The sequence below is a fragment of the Helianthus annuus genome, chromosome 3 (genome assembly GCF_002127325.2).
Source record: "Helianthus annuus cultivar XRQ/B chromosome 3, HanXRQr2.0-SUNRISE, whole genome shotgun sequence".
NCBI lineage: Eukaryota > Viridiplantae > Streptophyta > Magnoliopsida > Asterales > Asteraceae > Helianthus > Helianthus annuus.
Genome location: NC_035435.2, coordinates 17,704,945 through 17,726,729, shown reverse-complemented (window position 1 = coordinate 17,726,729; position 21,785 = coordinate 17,704,945). Strand labels below are relative to the sequence as shown.

General features: G+C 33.2%; 1 protein-coding gene and 1 long non-coding RNA gene across 3 annotated transcripts; both read left to right on the top strand.

Annotated features, from left to right (window-relative positions):
- The first annotated feature begins 5,451 nt into the window (after positions 1–5,451).
- Positions 5,452–7,865, top strand: LOC110928701 (coiled-coil domain-containing protein SCD2). Of its 2 annotated transcripts, XM_035987435.1 has the most exons (8): positions 5,452–5,587; positions 5,678–5,737; positions 6,620–6,795; positions 6,884–6,956; positions 7,119–7,160; positions 7,274–7,336; positions 7,615–7,664; positions 7,800–7,865. In XM_035987435.1, exons 3-8 carry the CDS (start codon positions 6,701–6,703, stop codon positions 7,834–7,836), a joined length of 360 nt encoding a protein of 119 aa, XP_035843328.1. In that variant the 5' UTR covers positions 5,452–5,587; positions 5,678–5,737; positions 6,620–6,700; the 3' UTR covers positions 7,837–7,865. The 2 variants fall into 2 exon arrangements, with proteins under 2 accessions (XP_035843328.1, XP_022027427.2); XM_022171735.2 differs by having other exon boundaries at positions 5,453–5,737.
- A 615-nt stretch (positions 7,866–8,480) lies between these two features.
- On the top strand, positions 8,481–9,842 carry LOC118490146. Its single transcript, XR_004888329.1, has 4 exons — positions 8,481–8,604; positions 8,737–9,027; positions 9,149–9,256; positions 9,704–9,842. It is a non-coding gene; the product is annotated as an uncharacterized LOC118490146 (long non-coding RNA).
- The last annotated feature ends 11,943 nt before the right edge of the window (positions 9,843–21,785 follow it).

Genomic DNA, 21,785 nt, shown 5'->3' with positions numbered 1-21,785 from the left:
GTTTATATAAACTTCAATAACTAAATTCTTATTTAGATTCATATTAGTTCATATAAAACTTTACTTACATATGTGTAAACCCAAACATGTCTTTTTAAGAAACAAAATTAGATCAATTTTTAATGTATCAGTAAACAACACAAATAGTACAATGATTTCTAAGTTCAACTCTTACCAGCAAGACGTAGCTTCATCCAATCACTTGTTCGACACGGATGTAACGTGTATCTTGTATATATTTATACAGGTGCTCCTACAATTAAATTAATGAAAGCATAAATTAACATAAAAGCGTTATATATATAAATTTAGCATGATATTAAAATTACCGATATCCAACCGCGACAACCGAAAATATCGGTCATTGACCGATATCTGATATTTTACCGCATTAACTACCTAAATGATCACACCCTGCACCAAATACCCTTCCTTATAATGTATAAATGATCCTTGTCAATCGAGCTAAGGTGACCCGAGCCTAACCGAGTTGGCTTGGTTTGTATCCGAGTTAGTTCAATGCTTATTTAAGTTGATTTCAGCCTTATTTAGGGGCTATTTTTTCCATATTTCGTCGGATGTTTCAAAGCATATAATATCTATCGGTATTAAAGCTCATGTAGATCATCATTTTTGTTCTAGCCCTTTCCAAACTTAGGCTTCACATCTAAGGGTTCAGTGACTAACTTTGAACTTTTTATAGAAATTGGAAAAAGAATGAATCAGAATCCAAACCTTCTTTGGAATTAGTACTTCTATTTAAGCAAATTCAAGAAATAACCTGCAGAACCATCATCAATCTATCAATAAACACTTCAATTCATATGAGCGAAAGCCTAATAGTACATACAACGACAAAATTTGAGATTTCATTATAGATAAAACATGAAGAATGAAAACTTCATGACTTCAACGAAATCAAGAACTGGTTACATTTCAATATCAAATGCAGCTAACGATAACCCTAACGGAACTTTTTGTTAATACATAAAGTTGTGACAAAGAGTAACAATAAGTTAAAAACTTTAATTTGGAAATCCCATTCGTCTTAAGAAATCTTCAATTCCCATTAACCTCCAACAATTGATTTAATGGTTATATTGGAATTGTTGTAGAAATCAATAAAATTCGTTATATATTGAGGGAGGCAAAGTGTTGTATTTGAATCGTGATTGTAAGTTTAGTTTGTTATGGTATTTAGGCAAAGTATTGACATCACTTTATATACTGGTTGAATGAAGAATTTTAATTTAGAAATGGTATGATATAATAAAGGAAGGCATAATTATTTAGTTAGTAAGGCTTAAATTTGTTAATTAATCATACGTATGGTAATGTCAAAACACAAAATTTTCTAAGGCTGGTGGGTATGGAGTCCGTCCCTCACCCGTCGAGGACCGGTGACGAACCACACACCGCGTCGCCCCCTACGTGGCGGATCATCCTCCAAGAGAAGATGGGCACGATACCCTCTAGCCTAATGTATATTGTCTAATTGATTTTCTATATTAAAAAAGCATATACATAACAAAATGATAGATGGAAATTGATAAAATATTCGTATTTATATAAGATGAGTGTTAAAACACATACCGTCAAAATTTCAAGTTGAATATATTGGTATTAGTTATTGATTTGATTGGTGTAAGTTTTCATCATGAGATTCTTTTTTATTGACATATGTAACACTCGTTCTTAAAAATCAAGTTTTAACGTAAAATATACGAAAAACAACCATGTAATTTAGATTACATATACGTCGGAAATACGGGTTTATTAAAACTTTTACAAATCAAAAGTCATTTGACATAACGTGATCAGATTCGTCGTTTAAAATTAATGACGATGCAAAGTGCGGAAGCGTGTATCTTTATCGTGTTCGGTTCCTCGTTGAGCTTGACCGTCTTCCGGCATCCAAAAGTACCTACATTTCATAAACATGAAATGCTTTAGTCATTCGGGGTTTAAAAACATGTCTAAACAAGTCCACGAAGCGAAACTAATTAAAAATATATTTTTGTTCAGGGTCCACCGTAAATTACGGTGGCTACCGTAATTTACGGTAGCCCCTGAATGTTGATTCTTCCACCGTAAAACAGGGGGTTCATGGCGTAAAGATATATAGGCTACCGTAAGTTACAGTAGCCACCGTAACTTACGGTGGCCTCTGCAGGATTTTCCAAGTTTGCCGTTTTCTAAAACGGAAACCTTCACAACTTTTAATCCGCTTTTCCGTTTGGCCTACCGTTTCTTCCTACGTGTTTGTAATTTGATTCTCCATCATATGGGGTTAAAATCCAACATCCGGATTAACAAAATCTAAGTCTTTTAAGTTTTCGGCTTAATACCCTTTTTACCAAACTTTGACCCGTTCATGATTTTATCAAACAAACATGTTGTTTGATTCTAAATTCTCATCATTTCCATGTTGTTATCATATTAGATTCAAATCACGGGTTTATATACATTCTTAAACCCGTTTTTACTTAGATGTTTAATTGACCCGTTAAGGGCATTTTAAACACTTTTACGCATAATTCACACTAGATTATTCCTAGCATCTTATTTCCACATTATTTATCAATGATCTTCCATCACAACTATATTTGTGATGGATTAAATGTGGCGATCTATATAATCCGAGTTTTACCCCTCGGATTATTATTTTATGACAAAGACTCATATAGAGTCTTTTGGCCAAGAATTTACATCTTTCACTTTTATACTTGTTCTAAGTATTAACTTGATTATAAAACTCGTTTTCAAGCGACTTCTAAGAGTTGTTTGCTTAATTTCGCTTACGAGGGCGTTTTGGTCGTTTTTAACCCTTCTTTCACAACGAAGGGCTACCAAATCTAGTTTTCAAAACACTCTGTCTATAATCTAAATCCTTCGGTTTACCTTTTAAGATAACCGAATGTCCCTTTTTACTTTGCCTAACTCCCATAGAACTTCAAGTTCTAAATGATGAGTTGCTCAATTTTACATACCTGGTTCGGATCAACTTATTAACCCGGTTTTAATACCTTGCTTTATATTCGCTAATTAAGAACGATGCGAATATCCATTTGATATCTATTCCTGTAAGCATATAACTCAACAAAAGAATCCCTAACTTTAACCAATTAAACTTGTGCCTAACATCCTACAACAAATAGGTTAAAATTACAAGTTCATAAAACCTCTTTATACCTACCCTCTGCACAAAATAACTAATTACCCAGTAAAAAAATCCAAAATTTTCACCATATACTTCAAAATAATAACAAAAGAAACAAACCCAATAAACTAATTGTTCGTATAATACCCAAATTGAATTTGTTCTTCAGTTACCTGAATGAGTTGGGAAGATCTGATCGGCTACGACGTCGTAATTGAAGGAAATGGTGAAAAGAACCAAAACCCACGACAAATTGGAACCCATTTGTTACGTCAAAGTGTGTGGGTTGGTCACCAAGAACATGGATAGATGAAATTTTGAGAAAGAAAGTATTTGATTTGTTGTTGTGATGGTTGAGGGGGCTGAGAGTCAAAAAGTGATTTTGAAGGGGGTGAAATGAAAGTTAAAGAAATAAGTCATCTCAGCCAATTAAAAAGTGACATATCATTAGGAGAGTGTGACGTGTTGCTCATGGGCTTTTGATTCTATGAATAAGAAAATTTTAAACCCAAATAAGTATTTGGGCTCTTATATATGGGGAAAAGATTACGTGAAAAGTACATATAAATTAGAAAATTAGAAAAAAAAAAACCTAAAAGAATCTAAAAACATACTAAATTTTGTTTTTTTACAACTTTTTTTATAAAAAATTGCTCGTTTTTATATATAAAAAAAATTTGCAAAAAAAAAAAAAAAAAAAACTTGTATTGCACATGTGCATTATATGTGTACTACACATATGCATTACATGCATAAAATTAGTTTTGAGTTTTGTTTAGCTTTTAGGGTTAGGCTATGGGGTGTGGGGGGGCATGGATTGGAACATTATTTCCACATAGGATCATTAATTAAATGGTACACCACCCCCCTCCTTGCTTGATGGTGGTTCCCGTGGATTAAACCACGATTACCACGACCCTCCCATTTGATAATTTTAAGACAAAAATAAATTAAAAAATTAAAGGGGGTAGTGGTTTGGGTCATGACCACACCCTTAGGGTAGTGGTTTTGAATAGTGGATTAAGGATAGATGACATGTGACCTATGTGGAGGGTCATGACCATGTTTTTTGGAGGTTTAGGATTAGGATTAGGTTTTTAGGTGTGTGTGTGGGGGGGGGGGTTAGGTTTTTTTGTTTGTTTATGTTTAGGGCTTAGTTTTAGGTTTTCGGGAGGGGGTTGGGGGGGTTTAGGTTTTTGGTGGGAGGGTGAATTTAGGTTTTTGGGGGGAGGGGGTGGGGGGGGGGGGTTAGGTTTTTGGGGTGTCGGTGGGGGTGGGTTAAGTGGTTTAGGCTTTTCGTATTAGTGCACATGTGCAGTACAAAAAAAATTATTTTTTATTTTTTTTATATATAAAAACCAGCGAAAAAAATAATAAAATTGTAAAAAAATTGGTATGTTTTTTAGGCTCTTTTAGTTAGTTTTTTTTTTTTTTTTTTCATTTAAACTAGTTTTCTCATAATTCATCCCCGTACTTCTTTACAAACCAAATATGATATTTTCTGTACAAACCAAATATGATATTTTCTTTTTGTATATATCAATAAAACTATTTAATTATCTTGATTATGTATAATATCGGACAAAAGAAAAGAAACTAATGCCTAAAAAGAGTTATTAATTGAATTTATAGCAGTTTGATACGAGCTGATTAAGATTTATAGGACTCAAATTAAAAAAAAATGTTTTTTAATCAAAAGTACTTATTTATTTTTCAAAATGATCTTTTAAAAAATTGTTTAGATTAAATTTTGTGGTGGGAAATAGTAAAATGACGAAAAATGATACGGTAAATTTTCATATTTAATTGTTATTTTAAAGGGTGAAGTTAGATTTGTAAATTTATATTCAAAAAGCCAAAAACCATTTAAAAGCCAAATTTTTGTGGCTTTTGAAAAACAACGTTTTATTCATTCTCAAAAAGTTAAAATAAAAGGCATTTTTGTTAAAACTAAACATTTTTAAAAAATAAGTCATTTTCAAACTCAATCTCAAACATATTCTAAATAGAAACTTAACAACTATGTGGAATTTTTAACTATGTAAACATAGTCAATAAGATTAACAATCTATACAACCTAATAAAAGCCTTAATTAGGGGACACGTGTCCATCATCTAGAGGCTCTATTCCTCATTTTCCCGCCAAAACTAGCATTCCTTGATTTCCCTATGGTGAACGCATACGCGGGATCCATTTACCATCTTTCGGGTCGAAATACATCGCATATATAAACACACAACCCGGGACTTTTCTTTCCCCGTTCATCCTATTCTCTCATACGGCAACGCCGATTAGGGTTTCTCTTCCTCCCTCTTCTCTGATTCTTATTCTTCTTCCCTCATTCAATCTAGCCTCCATCTTTCTATACACGCTAATCCTTACCCACTCCATTTCTCATATGAAAACCCTAAAGTTAATGGTTGAAGGTTTGCTCTTCATTCTATTTTCATATTCCAAGTGGTGCTTCTGACCTAATTCCTTATTCTAATCAAGATTTATTTGTGTCCTCAATGAAGTCGCAAATCGAATGGGTACAACCCTCTCTTTCTCTGCATCCGGTTAATCAATCAATTCTGGTAAGTCTTTACTCTTCAATTAGTTTCAATTTATCAAGTTTAGTAGTGTGCGACCCGAATCTATTTGGTTTTGTCGATATTAGGTTTTGTATTTTGATTCATTTGATTTGATTATCTTCTATGATCTGTTTTAATTTCAAGTTTCGAATATGAGACTTTGGCTTTCTGGACTTTGGAGTCTGTTATTTTTCCGGTTAAATATTTTTGCAGACCCGATTCCTTTTATACAAGTTATTGAAGTATAGATTGAAGCATGTTTGATTACTAAGATCCACACTTCCATTATATTTTATATTTAAATTGCCACCTAAAGCTTTTGAAACCTAATTTTTGCTCTCTATTTCCTAATTAAATAATTAGATCTTTTTTTACCCGAATTAGTAAAACGGTCCTTCAAACACGTTTATACAAGTCCAGTTGGTTGATTTAGTGTATGTTGCTCGAGAGTTATCAGCTGCATTGATTAGTTAGACATTAGTGAATAATATGCTATAATTGTTGTTTAATTAGTGTTTGATGGGACTCTATTAGATGAATCTAACAGTTTGTTACAAATAAGGTGATATATAGGTTGATGTTAATTTTAACTTTCAGTTGGCTAGTTGGCTGATTTAGTTTATGTTGCCCTAGAGTTGTCAGCTGTATTCTTTTGTTACACATTTAGTGAATGATATACTCTAATTGTTTTTTTAATGGTTAATTTTGGCTCTATTAGATGAATCTAACAGTCTTTGCTACACGTAATGTGATGGTTATGTTAATAATAGCTCATGTTTATTGTCACTGAAATTCTTTTGCCAGTTGGAATTTGGAAATTGGAATTTCGTCCTTTTTGATTAATAAGCATAACAAGCTGAATATTGTATGTTTTGTTTTGGTTAGCTAGCTAGGACCAGATCAGAGGAAACTCAGCCATCGCGGGTTACATCCGCATTGAGTGGAGTGCCATCAAAATCAAATAGCATGCTGCCATCGTTACTGCCAAGCAAAGCATCTTTGAGAACCCCAATGGTTATTCCTCCAATTGATCCTCCAAGCAAGAAACAAACAAACAAAATGTAAAAGAGAAAACAAAAAAGTTGCATCAGTTCAATTCTTCATGATTAATAAATTTATGTGACTGTTTGTATTTGGCATAAATTTCAGGTTCCCTATGGAACTGGGTGAAAATAACTCGAAAAATGCAGATGGGCAAGAGGCTTCTGCACTTCGTGATGAAGTATGTAATAAGTTTCTCTTTTTAACTTGCTTTCTCTTTCTTGATCAGCACATGTGACCATATCTTGTGTGTTACATATTAGATATGTAAAAGTATGATGTTACTACTGATGAAGTATAATTATATATATTTATGATTTTTAAATTTTGCAATTTAATACAGCTTGATATGCTACAAGAAGAGAATGAGAATGCCCTTGAGAAGGTGAGTTTGTAATCTATACATTTACCCTACTTTCAAAGTACTATGTTTCATATAATTGTGATACCCTTGGTTTATATAATCTCTAATAAATAATAATCAATCTACTTGTGCAGCTTAGAATTGCTGAAGAAGGTTGTCAAGATGCAGAGAAAAGGGTTGAGGAGCTTGAGAAGCAGGTCATATCCTTCTTATTTTCTGTTGTATATTGGTTTCTAAAATGATTAAAAAAACCGAAAAATGAAGGAAATCAGTATGAAAAAGGCACATTAATTCCTAATAACCATATTCTACAATTGTTTTTATATGTTCGACATATGTACTTGGTAGGAATATATTTTTAACTTGATATCATTTAGTAAGATTGCAAGAGTTATGCATCTCATATGCTTCACGCCTTTACTTTACGGGCTTTAAATTCTTCCATAAGTACTCATTTGTATTTTTTTTTATTTAGGTGGCTTCTCTTGGCGAAGGAATTTCGTTGGAAGCAAAATTGATAAGCAGGTTAATATTTCTCCTACCAAAATGCATGTTATATATATATATATATATATATATATATATATATATATATATATATATAAAGACAATCTGTTCTAGTTTTCTTTATTGTTGCCTTGAATTTCCGATGTCTTGCAGGAAGGAAGCTGCATTGCGCCAAAGAGAGGTTGCTTAAATTATTAAACGTGTCTTATTTTGGTACTTATATATATATATATATATATATATATATATATATATATATATATATATATAAAGACAATCTGTTCTAGTTTTCTTTATTGTTGCCTTGAATTTCCGATGTCTTGCAGGAAGGAAGCTGCATTGCGCCAAAGAGAGGTTGCTTAAATTATTAAACGTGTCTTATTTTGGTACTTTGTTTCTTAACAGGCAAAGGTTCAGCCTTGGTGTTAGTCGGTGCTATGCGAGCTTAGTGTGTGTCACAATATATTTGTCCTTTATAAATAATTAATTTTTTGGTTATAATTCCTATAATAGTGTTATCAAAATTTCACAATAATAATCTTAGTATGAAAAACAAACAAACAATTCAGGAAGCATCATTCTTTAAAAAGTTATCGATTACGTATGTTTTGTAGCTGGCGATTGTGTGGAGTTGTAGCTAAAGTCAAAGCTGGTAGATACTTTCAAATTATAGCCACCTTTGTATATAATACGTGTTTTCTAACCTAATATCCACTTGATGATCCTATTATAGGGATAGATTTGTAAATCGATCATACCAATAACATTCGCAGAAAAATAAATGAGTTGTATTTGCTTATCTATACCTTTTTCTAATGATACTTTTAGGTTGGTGGCACCCATATAACCTTAGGGGGAATGGCAAAAGATTTTGGAACTATGTATTACATGTACCATCATTGATTTGGCTGGTGGTCTATCTGGATAAAACAAGATATTTGCCCTACACAGTCCCAAGGTAAAACAATCCCAAGCATGCCTTGATGCAGTATGTTTAAATGTTAATTTTAATCTAAAAGTTCACATTTTCTTTCAGTTAATATATTAAATTTAAATCTACGTTTGTTGCCTGATCTTCGGGTAATGCAAGGACTTGCCAAATCAATAGCCTGGGATGGAGAAGGGGCAACGTGTCTTATAGAGGTCCGCGTAACTAGATCATAATATGTATCACGGATGCTCAAAAGAAATGTATTCTTTATTTTCTCAATATGGAAACCAAGGCGGTTAAAGCTAATGATCAAGAAAATTGGGTTGAAGGGGAGCAGGATTATTTTTGAGATAAATGTATGGACCTGGGATTGGACCTGGACTACTGTGTTGAAGATGTCGAAGAAAATGACTCTGGCATGGCCCAGTACTTCTCTCATCTCACTAAAGGGTATGTAATTTTGAATTAAAATTAAAATTAAATTTAAACTGAGAAATTACGAGAAGTGTGAATTGGGACGTACTAGCTTTTAACTTATGGAAGTCAAACTTGACATTAGCATATATAATAGGTTCATAATGTTAGGCGTATGCTTCCATTGGATTTACCAAAGGCAGCTTTCAGCATGCTAAATAAGTGTACAAGGGGACCACTATTGGCATAGTGTGACGGTTACCAGGTTAGCGCTTAACATGTTTTGTATTTTTTTTCACCAAATATCATAGGAATTTGACTATTGATGAGCAAGTGACAATTGCCAATATGTATTATATTATCTCATTCGAATATACCCTAAATGACATTTAAATTGTATTTTGAATAGGGTGCCATATCTATATGCCATAAGTAACAATATAGAAAGTTAAAAGGATTGGGGGTGGGGTCATGATTTGGGTAATGGAATAGTAATCAAAGTTTAAAGTTATTAATTTTTTGGTTTTTAATTGGTGGGATTTATGTTTGCATTCTAAAAGTGGATGTTTGATAGACCGGTGAATCTTCACATTCTGGTACCATTGTGTTTTCATTGTGTTTTCATGCATCTTTTTTGTTCATGATTTGAATCGCCTTAGCGATTTCAACTCAGAAATTCGTCCTTTGAATTTGCAATCATGTTTTGTTATAGATTGGCGATAACTATTACGGTCGGTCGAGGGTAAGTGAAAACAAGCAGCCGCTTGCGCTCACTGTGAAGAAGCAAACGTCCAGATTGGTCAAGGGGCAGGAAATCTTGGTGAAGGAGCTCTCGATTTGACTAGGGTTTCGTTGAGGCATGTTCTAAATATGAATAATCATTTTTTTTATAATAAAGATTCAAGTTTTGAAATTTTATGATCGTAAAGATTCAAGCTTTGAATTTTTTATTTCATTAATGTTCTGCAGATTTTGTATCGAAGTATTAGGCATTGTTGGATGATTAAGTAAACCTCCATAGCTGTGACTCAGCAACCACTACCCGTTTTCAGGCAGCCAATCAGGTCCGTTTTCCACATTGCCCTACAACTTATATCTCATATGGACTATGTTTCTCCGTATTTTATGTTCCTTCACCACCTATTCATTAGTTATAATACATGACCACAACCTCCTCAAGCTGGTAGTATAAACTCGGCTCCACCAGTGGCTAGCATAAATACCCACTTCTACAATACAAAACAACCAGTTATACATGAAACACAGTTAATATTGGAATTCCTGGAGGCTATAGACCGTATGGCGTAAACTCAACTCACTATAATTGGCCCCTAATATATGATTTCCATGATAATAATTTCGAATTTTGTTATGATTTTCCATAGCTTCAAGAACTGGAACATTGTCTCGGGTCAACCAGTTAAACGGATGAACACTTTTGACTTCAACAATGGCGTGGGAGATGGGATTTAAGGCATACCATGACTGCATGCCTGCATAAGTTTTTTTTATCGATTATCACATAGAAGACGATTTTCTCATGTTTTAGAGATGACTGGACTGCGAAAGTGACAACTATTGTCGGTTAAAAGGATAAAATGATAATATGCGTTGTCGGAAAGAAGAGGGAGTAATTCTGTTGATGGCAACCGCCATCGTGCATGAGCGTTAGATGAGTACTCATCGGTTAACCTTAACAAGAGACGATGAATGCCTTTTTGGACCGAACTTGCTGCAAAGTGTTTCAAACTTTTTAAAATAATTTCAGTATTTTTTTAGTTCATAATACATTATTTTTTTCTGTCTTGTGAAATTCACGGGTATTAACATTATGTGGATTAGATGAGTTTTCTGAAATGAATATAAAGTTCTTGATGGAAATACTTGGCTATGAAGCTCCGTAGAGAGAATATTGATGATCAAATAATGTTTGTCAATGCAATACTCATATTATTGATTAATTTTATTTTAGTTTTTACTACAATTTTCAATTTGTTACAAATATATTTTCTTTGATATACGTTATTTACAATAGGTTTAGTGTTATTGGATGGTATGATACGATTCAAATTGAAGATATTTCTTAGGTGATGATTGTTTTTTTTAATTGGCCAACAACGAATGGGAGGTTATTGGTTACGAAGATCCAAAAAACAGAAATATTAGATTAGTAAGCTTTCTATTGGATATTTCAAACTACAGAAAGTTAATTTCATCATTTACTTATCTTTTCTGCTAATTTATATTAATAGTACATTGGTTCGTTGTATTTACATCATGAACTTCAGATTTCCATATCATACAATTTTTTATGATCATTATAAACGTATTCTTTTTGGTCAAACTATAAAAAATATCATTTAGTCAAAACCGCGATGTTCGCGGGTATTAGCACTAGTCTTAAGGTTATATCTTTGTTGAGCACTCATCGTATTCATTTTTTTTAGTTTACATGTAACGTCAATAATTGTCAAACCGGTCTTTAGATTAATATCATCGGTGTGATAGTGTAAACAAGTCTAGTGCCGATTTTCTCCAGTTTTCTCGAATAGCTTATTGCCAAACAAATTCCTGAAAACGAATCTTATAAGTTACTTTGCTCTAAACAATTTTGATCATTTTACTATTTTAGGGGATTCAACAAATCATTTTCGTTATCCTTTTATAAGATATAACGGCAAAAGCATAGAAACGATTTGTTGGACGTCCATTACTTTTTCATATACAGAGCTGAAAAAATAAGTCCACTTTAAGATTAAATTTGTTGTAAAACAACGGTCTATTAGCAATCCACATACAACTATACTAAACATGAGAGAACAAGACTATAGAGAATAAGTGAATAGGAATTCTTTTCATTGTGATGTAAACATGCAATACAAAAGAACTCTATATATAATGTTCTTACATTAATACAAAGGTAATCAATAGAGGGTGGTTACATATGTGGAGAGTCACCACATTATGGTGCATTCATAACACTCCCCCTTGACTATCCACATGATGAAATATAATAGTCTACTATTCTTTTAATACGCTAGGTGATGCTACATCGTTAAAAACCTTACTAGGAAAACCCAGTGGGATAAAACCATAACTAAGGAAAAAGAGTACATCACGTATTTTCTCCCCCTAATACTTCTGGATCAGGTATGTTGCCTCATTAAAAACTTTACTAAGAAAACCCAATGGGATAAAACTTAGTCAAGGGAAAAATAGTGCAACTTGAGTAAGTCTCCCCCTCATTTTAACATGTATCCTTAAGTGACATGTGTCCATCTTCCTTGAAAGTCGAACAAAGCTTTTGTAGCCAATGATTTGTCGCTTGATCCCTTAATGTGCACGACTGTGTTTTGTTACATTCCTGCATCTACAAGACTAACCAAACTTGTTTTGATGGGTTAGTAAAATATAATCAAATATCGTTTATACCTGAAATATTTCTTTGAATTCATTCCAATGTCTCTTCACTTGACAAAGGTTATATCATGACAATAAGCTCAAGTGAAAAATATTATAACCATACATAACTAGCAAAACATATTAATGCACTTATGCATTTAATGATGGTACTTCTAGAATGAGAATCTCTACTATGGTATGGTAGGGGATGATAATAGGCATTTCTTATAACAAATGACTTAACAACCTTTAACATACTTTAAGGTTCAACTATGTCCATACTAAAAATATCCAAACATCGTCTTCTAGATGTACTTGAGGGATTAGTAAAATATAATTACATATATACTCGAACTGCAGTTCGAGTAATAATTAGACCGTGCCAAGGTCATTCAAAAATTTTCCTCTTTAGTTTGAGAGTTCCCTCTCGATAATGTTTACATTATCACTGTAAGAGTGAAATCTTGTTAAATAGATGTAGCTCATTTTATCAAAATTATATCTCTCTTTTCAGAATATAGTCGACTGTACCACATACGAGTAGTTTCCTTTAAAATTCATATATATAACACATATGGGGTTATTATTTCATAATGCTTTGAGCATTTTTAATCCTTCAGGGGTTTTCATACAGATGTCATTTGCAATTGTCTCGTACATGTATACGATGATGACATCCATAAGTTGTTTTATCTGAAGTCATTCTGAGATTGCGAGGCCGCTTAAACATCTAAAGATTATCGCATCCACTACAGGGGTATACGTTTCCTCGTAATCAACTGCTGGGATTTGGGAAAAATCTTTATGTTAAAATGCGTGCCTTACATCGCAAAAACTCATTATTTACATTTCCTTTTATTTGAAGACACCCATTTATAACCTACTGGTTTGACGTCTATGGGTGTTCGAACTGCTGGTTCGAAAACGTTTAGTTTGTCGAGCAAATTTAGTTCAACCTTAAGTCATGTAGCCATTTTGGCTATTTGTGTGTGTACACTCTTGCACACTTTCTATATACGTAATCTCTTTTTTTTTCATCGATTACATCTATTACTATAGCATAATCAAATATATCATTTTACACGTGTTTCATTACGGTTCCATATTGTACTTATTTTTGTACATAATTCATCGCGATCTCATATTTGTTTGGTACTAGAGTTTCTTTTAGAACTCCATTAGCCTCTTTTGGGGTTTTGACAACAACCTTCTTTAAGGTTTAGTATGCAACCACTTCTGGGGTTTTGTATGCAACCACTTACGGTTTTTTGTGTGCCACATCTTTTGGGGTTACACCAACTGCGTTACTCTGCTCTTTTTGTGTTTGTGGGTTTTATCTTTTTTGGAACCAATTTATCTCTCACAATTTATTGATATGATAATCATTTTGTGAGTACTTCCATTCGAGCAGATAAGTTTAAGCTGGTATATGTGACTTTGTCACCTTATTTGTTTTAGTGAATGCATCTTGTATTTCATTTGTTATTATTTGCAAATACATGCTCTTTCTTTTGGACTTCAGATTTGCATTGACCACTTCAGGGGTCGGTATATAATATGATGCATTTTTTTTTATGTTACCAGTCTTTCATTTTCTTGTCTCCCCCTAAGACTGGGAATACGATGTACATATCCCATTTTATATGTTATGGTGGTGCTATTGGTAGATAGGTTGCATAACAAAATATATAAAAAATGGGAAACTTGGTTCTCTTCAGGAGACCAGTTGTAATGGGGAGTATTTGTGATAAGCAGTTGGTTTTGAATTGATATAATCAATCGACGAATTCCGTCTCGACTACGTATGCCTCTCACTATATTTCACATTGTGCCCAACAATGGTCCCTACAATTGGGTTGTCAAAGAACAGTGTTAAACCATGTAAAAAAAACAACGTTCCATAGTGTTGGGCATATGCTACATACGGGTAGCTAAAAACTCACATGTAACCATGTATGAATGCCACAATCCACACAACTGTACATTTCAATGGTCCCATATAAGAGGGATTGTTTGTAGGAGTCTATTGTTTGGAAGGGCATAAAAATTTATTTGCCACAAAAAAAAAAAAAAAAAAAACTAACTTAGAGGTGCTAAGGTACCGGTTAGCATGTTTGATTGTTTAGCATATCATGATGCTATCTTGATGACCTATTTGGTCATGCCATGTGGTGAACGTATAAATATTCTAGTAACTTCTGGTTACTCACCATATTTGATTTAATGGGATATTGTGGAAAATTAGTATCATTTCTAGTAACTTCTAATATAGTCTTCTGGACATATTTGCTATATGATATATTTTAGATATTAGTACATTTTCTTTTACACCATTCCAAGGTGATGACTTTTCATTCAAACATAGTGGAAACTTAATAAATTTCTTCGGTATACATTAGAATATGATGCATTATGAATTACAAAATTCGATATCAGCGGGTAACCTATCGATGCTCTTCTGGAGCATTTAATATGCTATTAACACGTGAAATAGTATCAATAGCGTCTCTACCACGTGAAATATTATAGTTTTAGCCTTTGTTTAGAGGGAAAACATGTACTATTCATAAGGTTTTCCATCACTAGGCTATATGTTAGCCAAAAACGCCAAGTGCGATGAACTAAAGTTTGGGTTGAACTTGAAAAATCATTATTAAAAACAAACGGGACTTTGTATACATTTGGGAGAACTTCGGGTTCTCATCATTGATTTAGTATTCATGTGAGCATCAACACTAACTCAAATGAATTATTATCCATCAATTTAAGTAACTAACATCATAGTAGTTTACTTAAGCTAAAGTCCACTAATTATTTTCATAGCTATTTTTCATCATTTTCATGTGAGGGCACATTTCTAACGACTATATCAATGCCTATTAATATTTGTTTAGCAACAACAAGCAATTAGAAGAATAACCATACAATTAATTATGTTGACTATGCATAGCATTGTAAAAAGCTGAAATATCAAATCACTAAAGCATAACCAATGTTTATCTCAGCGTAGTTGTTTTGGTAACCAGCTACCAATGAAATTTGTATTAATTTATTTAACACATTTAACTTGTCAAAAGGCAATACATATAACATATATGTTATCTAAAACAATGAGACCAACAGAAGTATTGCTAAACAAATGAAATCCGTAATATCTACCCATAAGCAAGTCATATGCATGTTAATTATTCACAATTTATATGCATATCAATTACATATATAAATCACACACAATCCTAGGACATTATACGTATCATACTTAGTAGGTCTTGTTATCTTTAAAACATGATTAGTTTCTTGAAAACTTTATTTTTAAAGAATTTGAAGTTTCACAACTTCTAGTCAAGATTCACAAAAATATTTCTTTATGAAATTTCCTTGTTACACAAGTGTTTATACATTTGTTTAGTTACCAAAAATGCTTTTAGTTCATACAAGATCCGGGTTTTAGTAAAACTAATATTTTTCGCTTGGTTCTTCCGAAAAACCACTTGTAGATCTTTAGATCTACAAGTTTGTAACCTTATTTTTCAAGAAAAATTACATTTGTTCAAGTTTCAAGTTCATGGATGGATGGTTTCATCATCCTTCATATTTCTAACACTTACAACTTACTAGTTCATGTTCTTGAACATGAACTAGCATGTCTAGATGATGATCCATCCTACTTTTACTATCCAACAACATCAAATAATCATAACTACACAAGATCCACATGATTTACACACATATCTTCTCTTTATCCACCCTTTAACACTTATGTTCAAGACTTTAGATTAGGTTCATTAGAGTTTCTTAACTTTCCATCATTCAACCATCTATTAACCACTAAAATCAAGAACAAGATGAAGATTAGAAGCACTTACTACTAGCACAAGGCTAGGGAAGAAACAAGGAGTAAAAGTGGTGGATAAAAAGAAACTAGAGTGGTTCTTGAACTTCCGAGTGCACCGAGCTTGTTTGTAGGACTCCTTGCTCCTTTGTATGTATGAGAAATGGTTGAACAAAGGTGGATGATGGTGGTAGTATGGGGAGGTGGTGGCGGCCGTGAGGTGGTGTAGAGGGAGGAGAGAAAGTTTTGTAAGTGTTGTGATGAGAGAAGTGAGATGTCTTGTGTGTATATTTATAAACCAATTGCAAGATTAACCATCATGTATTATGTCTTCTAGATACCCAACAACAATAATTAAATAATCAAAGAAAGCAAGGGGGTGTACCACCCCTTGTAACCGTCAAAATGAGGGGGAGGGGTATGGTTGGGGTGTAATGGAATGGTAATTATCTAGTTAGTTTTAGTTAGGATTTTAGTTAGGTTATTAGTGTGTTAACTAATATAAAGGGTGTTAGGGTGTTCGGGGACCCTAACTAGCTCAGAAAAGTAAAAACTATGTGTTTGGCAATATTTTTATGTTCCGGGTAAAGTCCGATTGTTCGGTTGGATGTTAATCCGTTAAAGTGCTAAATAAAGCTTTAAAGTATCTTTTATATTGTTTTTAGTGACACATTAAATTTCCAACACTTTGGAAAATATCTAGGACTATTTTGCCAAGTTTTTGCACTTTACTAGCATTGCTAAATGCTGAATTTTGGTATGTAGTGCAGAATTTTGTAATTAAAGTATGTTTTAGGCACTTCCGGTCATTATAACTATCACCTAGTGACGCAGTTTTATGATCCTCACTTCCCTACACTCACTACTAGTGTAGTATTCTATTCCTGGCTCATTCTGGCCTCAAAAACAATGTCTGTTTTGTGCTGGCAATGTCAGCATGTTTACTGGGTTATCCGCTCACTGTGCTAACTGTGCTTTGTGCATCAAGTTTGTCACTATTGTTTGCGTGTAATAATAAAGTGACAATATAGAATGTGATGCATGAGTAAGTATGTATCAGAATCAGAAAGCAGTTTAATCATAATTGTAATCAAGCACAGTAATTAAGCACTAATTAATTTGTACGGATACCTGGATTTGTGAGGGTTGTCACAGGTTTGTTATTTTGGTTTAATGTGTTTGCATACTTTAAAGTGTTTTATTGACTTTTGTTGCTTCGTATGAATTTTGGTGAGTGTCTATATCACATAATAGATTCATACTAGGTTATAAGTTTTGGCGAGTGTCTATATCACGGAATAAATTTATAATCTTTAGGATTAATTGTGCAATATACCTTAGAAGTAATAATTGGTAATTTAATAAATTAAAGTGTTCTACTAATTTCAATAGCTGTGAGGTGCGAAATTATTGTTAGGTCTTCGTCATTAAATTGCTAGGCAAGATATTTGTGAGGAGTCTGAAATAGTTTTCTTAGTGATAGCTGTCTAACAAGTTAAACTGAAATTCCAAACTTATCCTAGGTTTATAACCCGTGAGGGAGTCAATCAAATTAGGGTACTTTTGTAAACCTAGATAACATGTGAATGAGTCTAGTAAACGGTAGCTTATTTAGAGTTCCATAAGTGTCTCCTTAAGAAGGGTTGAGGGTCTTGTTCGGTATCTCGGTATGTGTAGTACATAAAGATCCTGGCTCCATAATAATTAATAAACATAATAAAGTCACTACTATAATAAATCAGGAATCCAGTCTAGCCAGTTGTTTCCATCAATTGAGTAAAACCGTAATTAATTCGTGCTTCGTTATTTTAATCAATTTAATTTAATTTGCAATTTTAGGATATTTAGAAACCCCCCCCCCCTAAATACAAAAAATGTTTAGTTTTGTGTCTGTGTCAGTCTAGGTCTAGATAGAGTTTAGTTAACGTAATTAGAGAGTCTCGTGGGTTCGATACTCGGACTTACTTTAGCTTTACTACATTGATCGGTACACTTGCCGGTTGTGTGGTTTAGGTTTAGATCGAGTCTGAATTTATAAATTTAAAGCTTAGAGTGTCTAATTTAGGTTAACTTAGTTTATTTTTATTTGACCACATTTAGCACACCATACCATTAGGATGTTTTACCTGTATTTTCAAACTAGATACATCCACAAACACTGACAAATCTTTTTAAGATTTAACCATGTGATTATTTGCCCCTGCCAGTACCATTCCATATTTTATTTCCAAAATAATATATAAGTTTAGTGAACACATTTGAACAAAAAAAACTCACCTGAAACATTGCAGCTTTGTGGTGTTTCAGGTGCTTTGTCCTTTATCAGACTTATTTGACCAACTAATCAGAAGTTAATGAAGTCCCAGGAATATTTGACTCATCTACACTTGTATTAGAAACATTGTTTTTCCCTTGATTCCTTCTGGGTGGTTTCATCCAAGAAGGGTAACCAATTAGTTCAAAACACTTATCAATAGTGTGTCCTATCTTATTGCAATGTGAGCATTTTAGATTTTGATTTTGAACTTTAACAAAATTTTTCTTGTTTTCAATCACAGAGTTGACTTTTGAAAAAAAGACCAACACTCTGTTCTTTTGACCCACTCACATTAGCCCCTTATGAGATTCTTCCCTAGACATAATAGAGAAAGCCTCTTTCACAGATGGAAGAGGCTCTCTAATAAGCAAACTTGTCCTAACAGATTGATATATGTTATCTAACCCTATTAAAAACTGCATGAGTTTACTCAAATGATTAAAATTATTATACTGAGTTGCAGCATCACATGTACAGGTGGGAATTTGTAAATTTTGATCCAATTTTTTCCACATAATATTTAACCTGTGATAATACTCAGCCACAGATAAACCACTTTGACTAAATGAGTTAATTTTTTGATAAAAATCAAACACAACAGACCCATCAACCTTATCATAAGTGTCCCTTAATTTTTTCCAAACCTCTACAACAGATTTGGAGCTCACATGAGCTAAATACAATTCTTCAGAAACAAAATTCAGAATCCAAGTAAGGACTACTGAATTACACCTTTCCCATTGTGTTTCAAGAATTGCATTACCATCTGGTTTTTCAAGTGTACCATCAATAAAACCTATTTTGTTTTTTACTCTTAAAGCAAGACTCATTGGATTAGCCCAAACAGTATAGTTTTCCGTTCCTTTTAGTTTAATACTAACAATAGTTAAGTATGTTGAGTCACTTGCATGTAAATGCAAAGGATTGTCTGGTTCAAGTTTACTAATTAGTGTTTCTCCAAACAAGTTAAGCAAATCAGCCATGGTAAACAAACAAAAAAGAACCACAATATACATAACACAAACCAGTAAAAAAACAATCCTACATTACGAAACTGTGTCAGGGACCAAACAGTAGGTTCATCACTCAAGGTGCCTACCCAAGCCTTTGCACAAAAGCCGAATACTACTTATACTATCAAAAGGATAAGCACAGTAAACAACAAACAAAGAAACACACAAAGAATGCAACATAGTGTACCCTCTATGTGTCCTAAGCAACAAATCGGCCCAACTACTCCGGCAACAGCAATGCCTAATGCAACAAAAAAAAGGAAAACTTAAGAAAGGAAGAACATAACCTGATGTGCATAACTCCAAGCAATCAGTCCTGTAGCCTTCACTTAAGGCTACAGGTAACTAACAGAAGAAAAAAACACCAAGATTCTGTTAGTTTGCTCTTATAATCCCGAAAAACTACAAAGACCATCAAGAACCACCCTCACAGCTTCAAATGCACAAACCCTAGAACTAGGGTTTCAGCCTTCTCACAGGTACAAAATCCAAGCACCAAGATCTGGAATAGACAGACACTAAGAATAACCCAGCCTCCTTAGATCTCCTTGTAACCCCTCAGATCCAGATTGATCTGTCACAAAACCCATACCCTAAAAGAAGGGATCTTCAAATAACACAAAAAAAAAAAAAATCGTGATCACAAGATTTTTTCAGATCTTAAAAAGGTAACTCAAGATCTACCCAGATCCCAGAAGAAAACACCAAAAAAGAACAGATCTAACAAGAATCACAACGGAGATATGATAAAAAAACCCTAACCACATATAAAACACAATACCTAATCAAGCTCTGATACCATGTAAAATTTATGGTATCAAACCCATACAAACTCAGAAATGCCCAAACCAAATGTTATTAACCCTAGAATGAATCATCTGAACAAAATACAGAAAACGATCTAAGACAAATACAGCTCTCAATACTCTCAGAAGATCATCAACATGATGATCTTTATCAAACGACCAATAAGATTCACAACAACTGAGAATCAAAGTGATTCTCAGATGAAAACCTTAAATCGCCACTAGAGAGAGAAAACAGAGAACCAAGTACAAAATATCTCAGATGAATGAATAAAGCATATGGATAGTGATTTATACACCCGGGTATAAGCTATCCATACCTGGTTTCTTAGGGTTTGTTATGTAGAAGCCCAAGTAAGTCCATCTAGAGTCTAACAGCAACATTGTCCAACTCTAAAGTAACTTATTGGCCCACATGTAACACAAAAACATAAAAATGAATATTATTATATGTAAAACAAGCATTATGATATATATTATGTATATACTATGGAATTGAGAATGTTATGATATATTTTTAACAGAAAGGCCAACTTCTTTGGAAATAGTGGATATCAGAAATCAAAATCACCTGGAACCAGATACTATTACTAATGTAGGATCAATGGATCATATCTTTTATTTATTTATATTTTGAATTTTTATTTTATCTTATTTAGTTTTCTATTTGAATTTAGATTCCTAACCATAAAAGGGATCAAAGTTTATTGTTTAGGTAGTTTTTGATTGAATTTAATTATATAAGAACTTTGTTCTTGGAACCTTTGGTTCGATTTATCGTCTTTCATTATCAATCGTTTTTGAGCCATTTGATTGTACTCGAGACTGCATCAATTGCTATCATTGTTTGCTTTCCACCACCACTTCGCCAAAAGGGCCAGAACAGGTTCAACTCGAAGCCGAGGAGAACACCGAAAAAAATATTTTTATCATATTTCTTCACTTAATCAACTCTATGGATATCAACAAGGGTCAAAACAAAAGAAAACGACTAAGTAAGAGGCACTTGTAGCCGAAAAGATCATGGAACAAGGGTTGTCGGGAGCGTCGCCGGAGGGTCAACAGACCTTCCTGACCCCTCTGTAGTTCCGCCCTTGAGTCAAATATAATTGATTTTTTTTTGTTTTTTGTTGCGACGAACCGAACCAACACCATCTTAACAACTTCGATAGCGGTAGAGAGAATCTTTTCTATATCATAAGCTATAGTGAAAACAAATATTGTCCTAGCAATATCGACACCACGTCGATTCCGACCTAACAAGATATTCGCTTTCATGGTTTTCGATTGATATAAAAAACGTGTCGATATTCTTTTGAACATATCATAACTTTATTTTTGAATTTTATCTTTAGGTTGCAATACCATACCGCTATGTAATTAACCGAACCAAGTTAGCTCTAATCTATTACTTGTAATAAAGC

Coding starts and splice junctions, on each gene's coding strand:
- LOC110928701 (XM_022171735.2), top strand. CDS start 5,672: ATGAAGTCGCAAATCGAATGGGTACAACCCTCTCTTTCTCTGCATCCG. Junction 7,337..7,614: donor TTGAGGAGCTTGAGAAGCAG/GTCATATCCTTC, acceptor TTTTTTATTTAG/GTGGCTTCTCTTGGCGAAGG. Junction 7,665..7,799: donor GAAGCAAAATTGATAAGCAG/GTTAATATTTCT, acceptor GATGTCTTGCAG/GAAGGAAGCTGCATTGCGCC.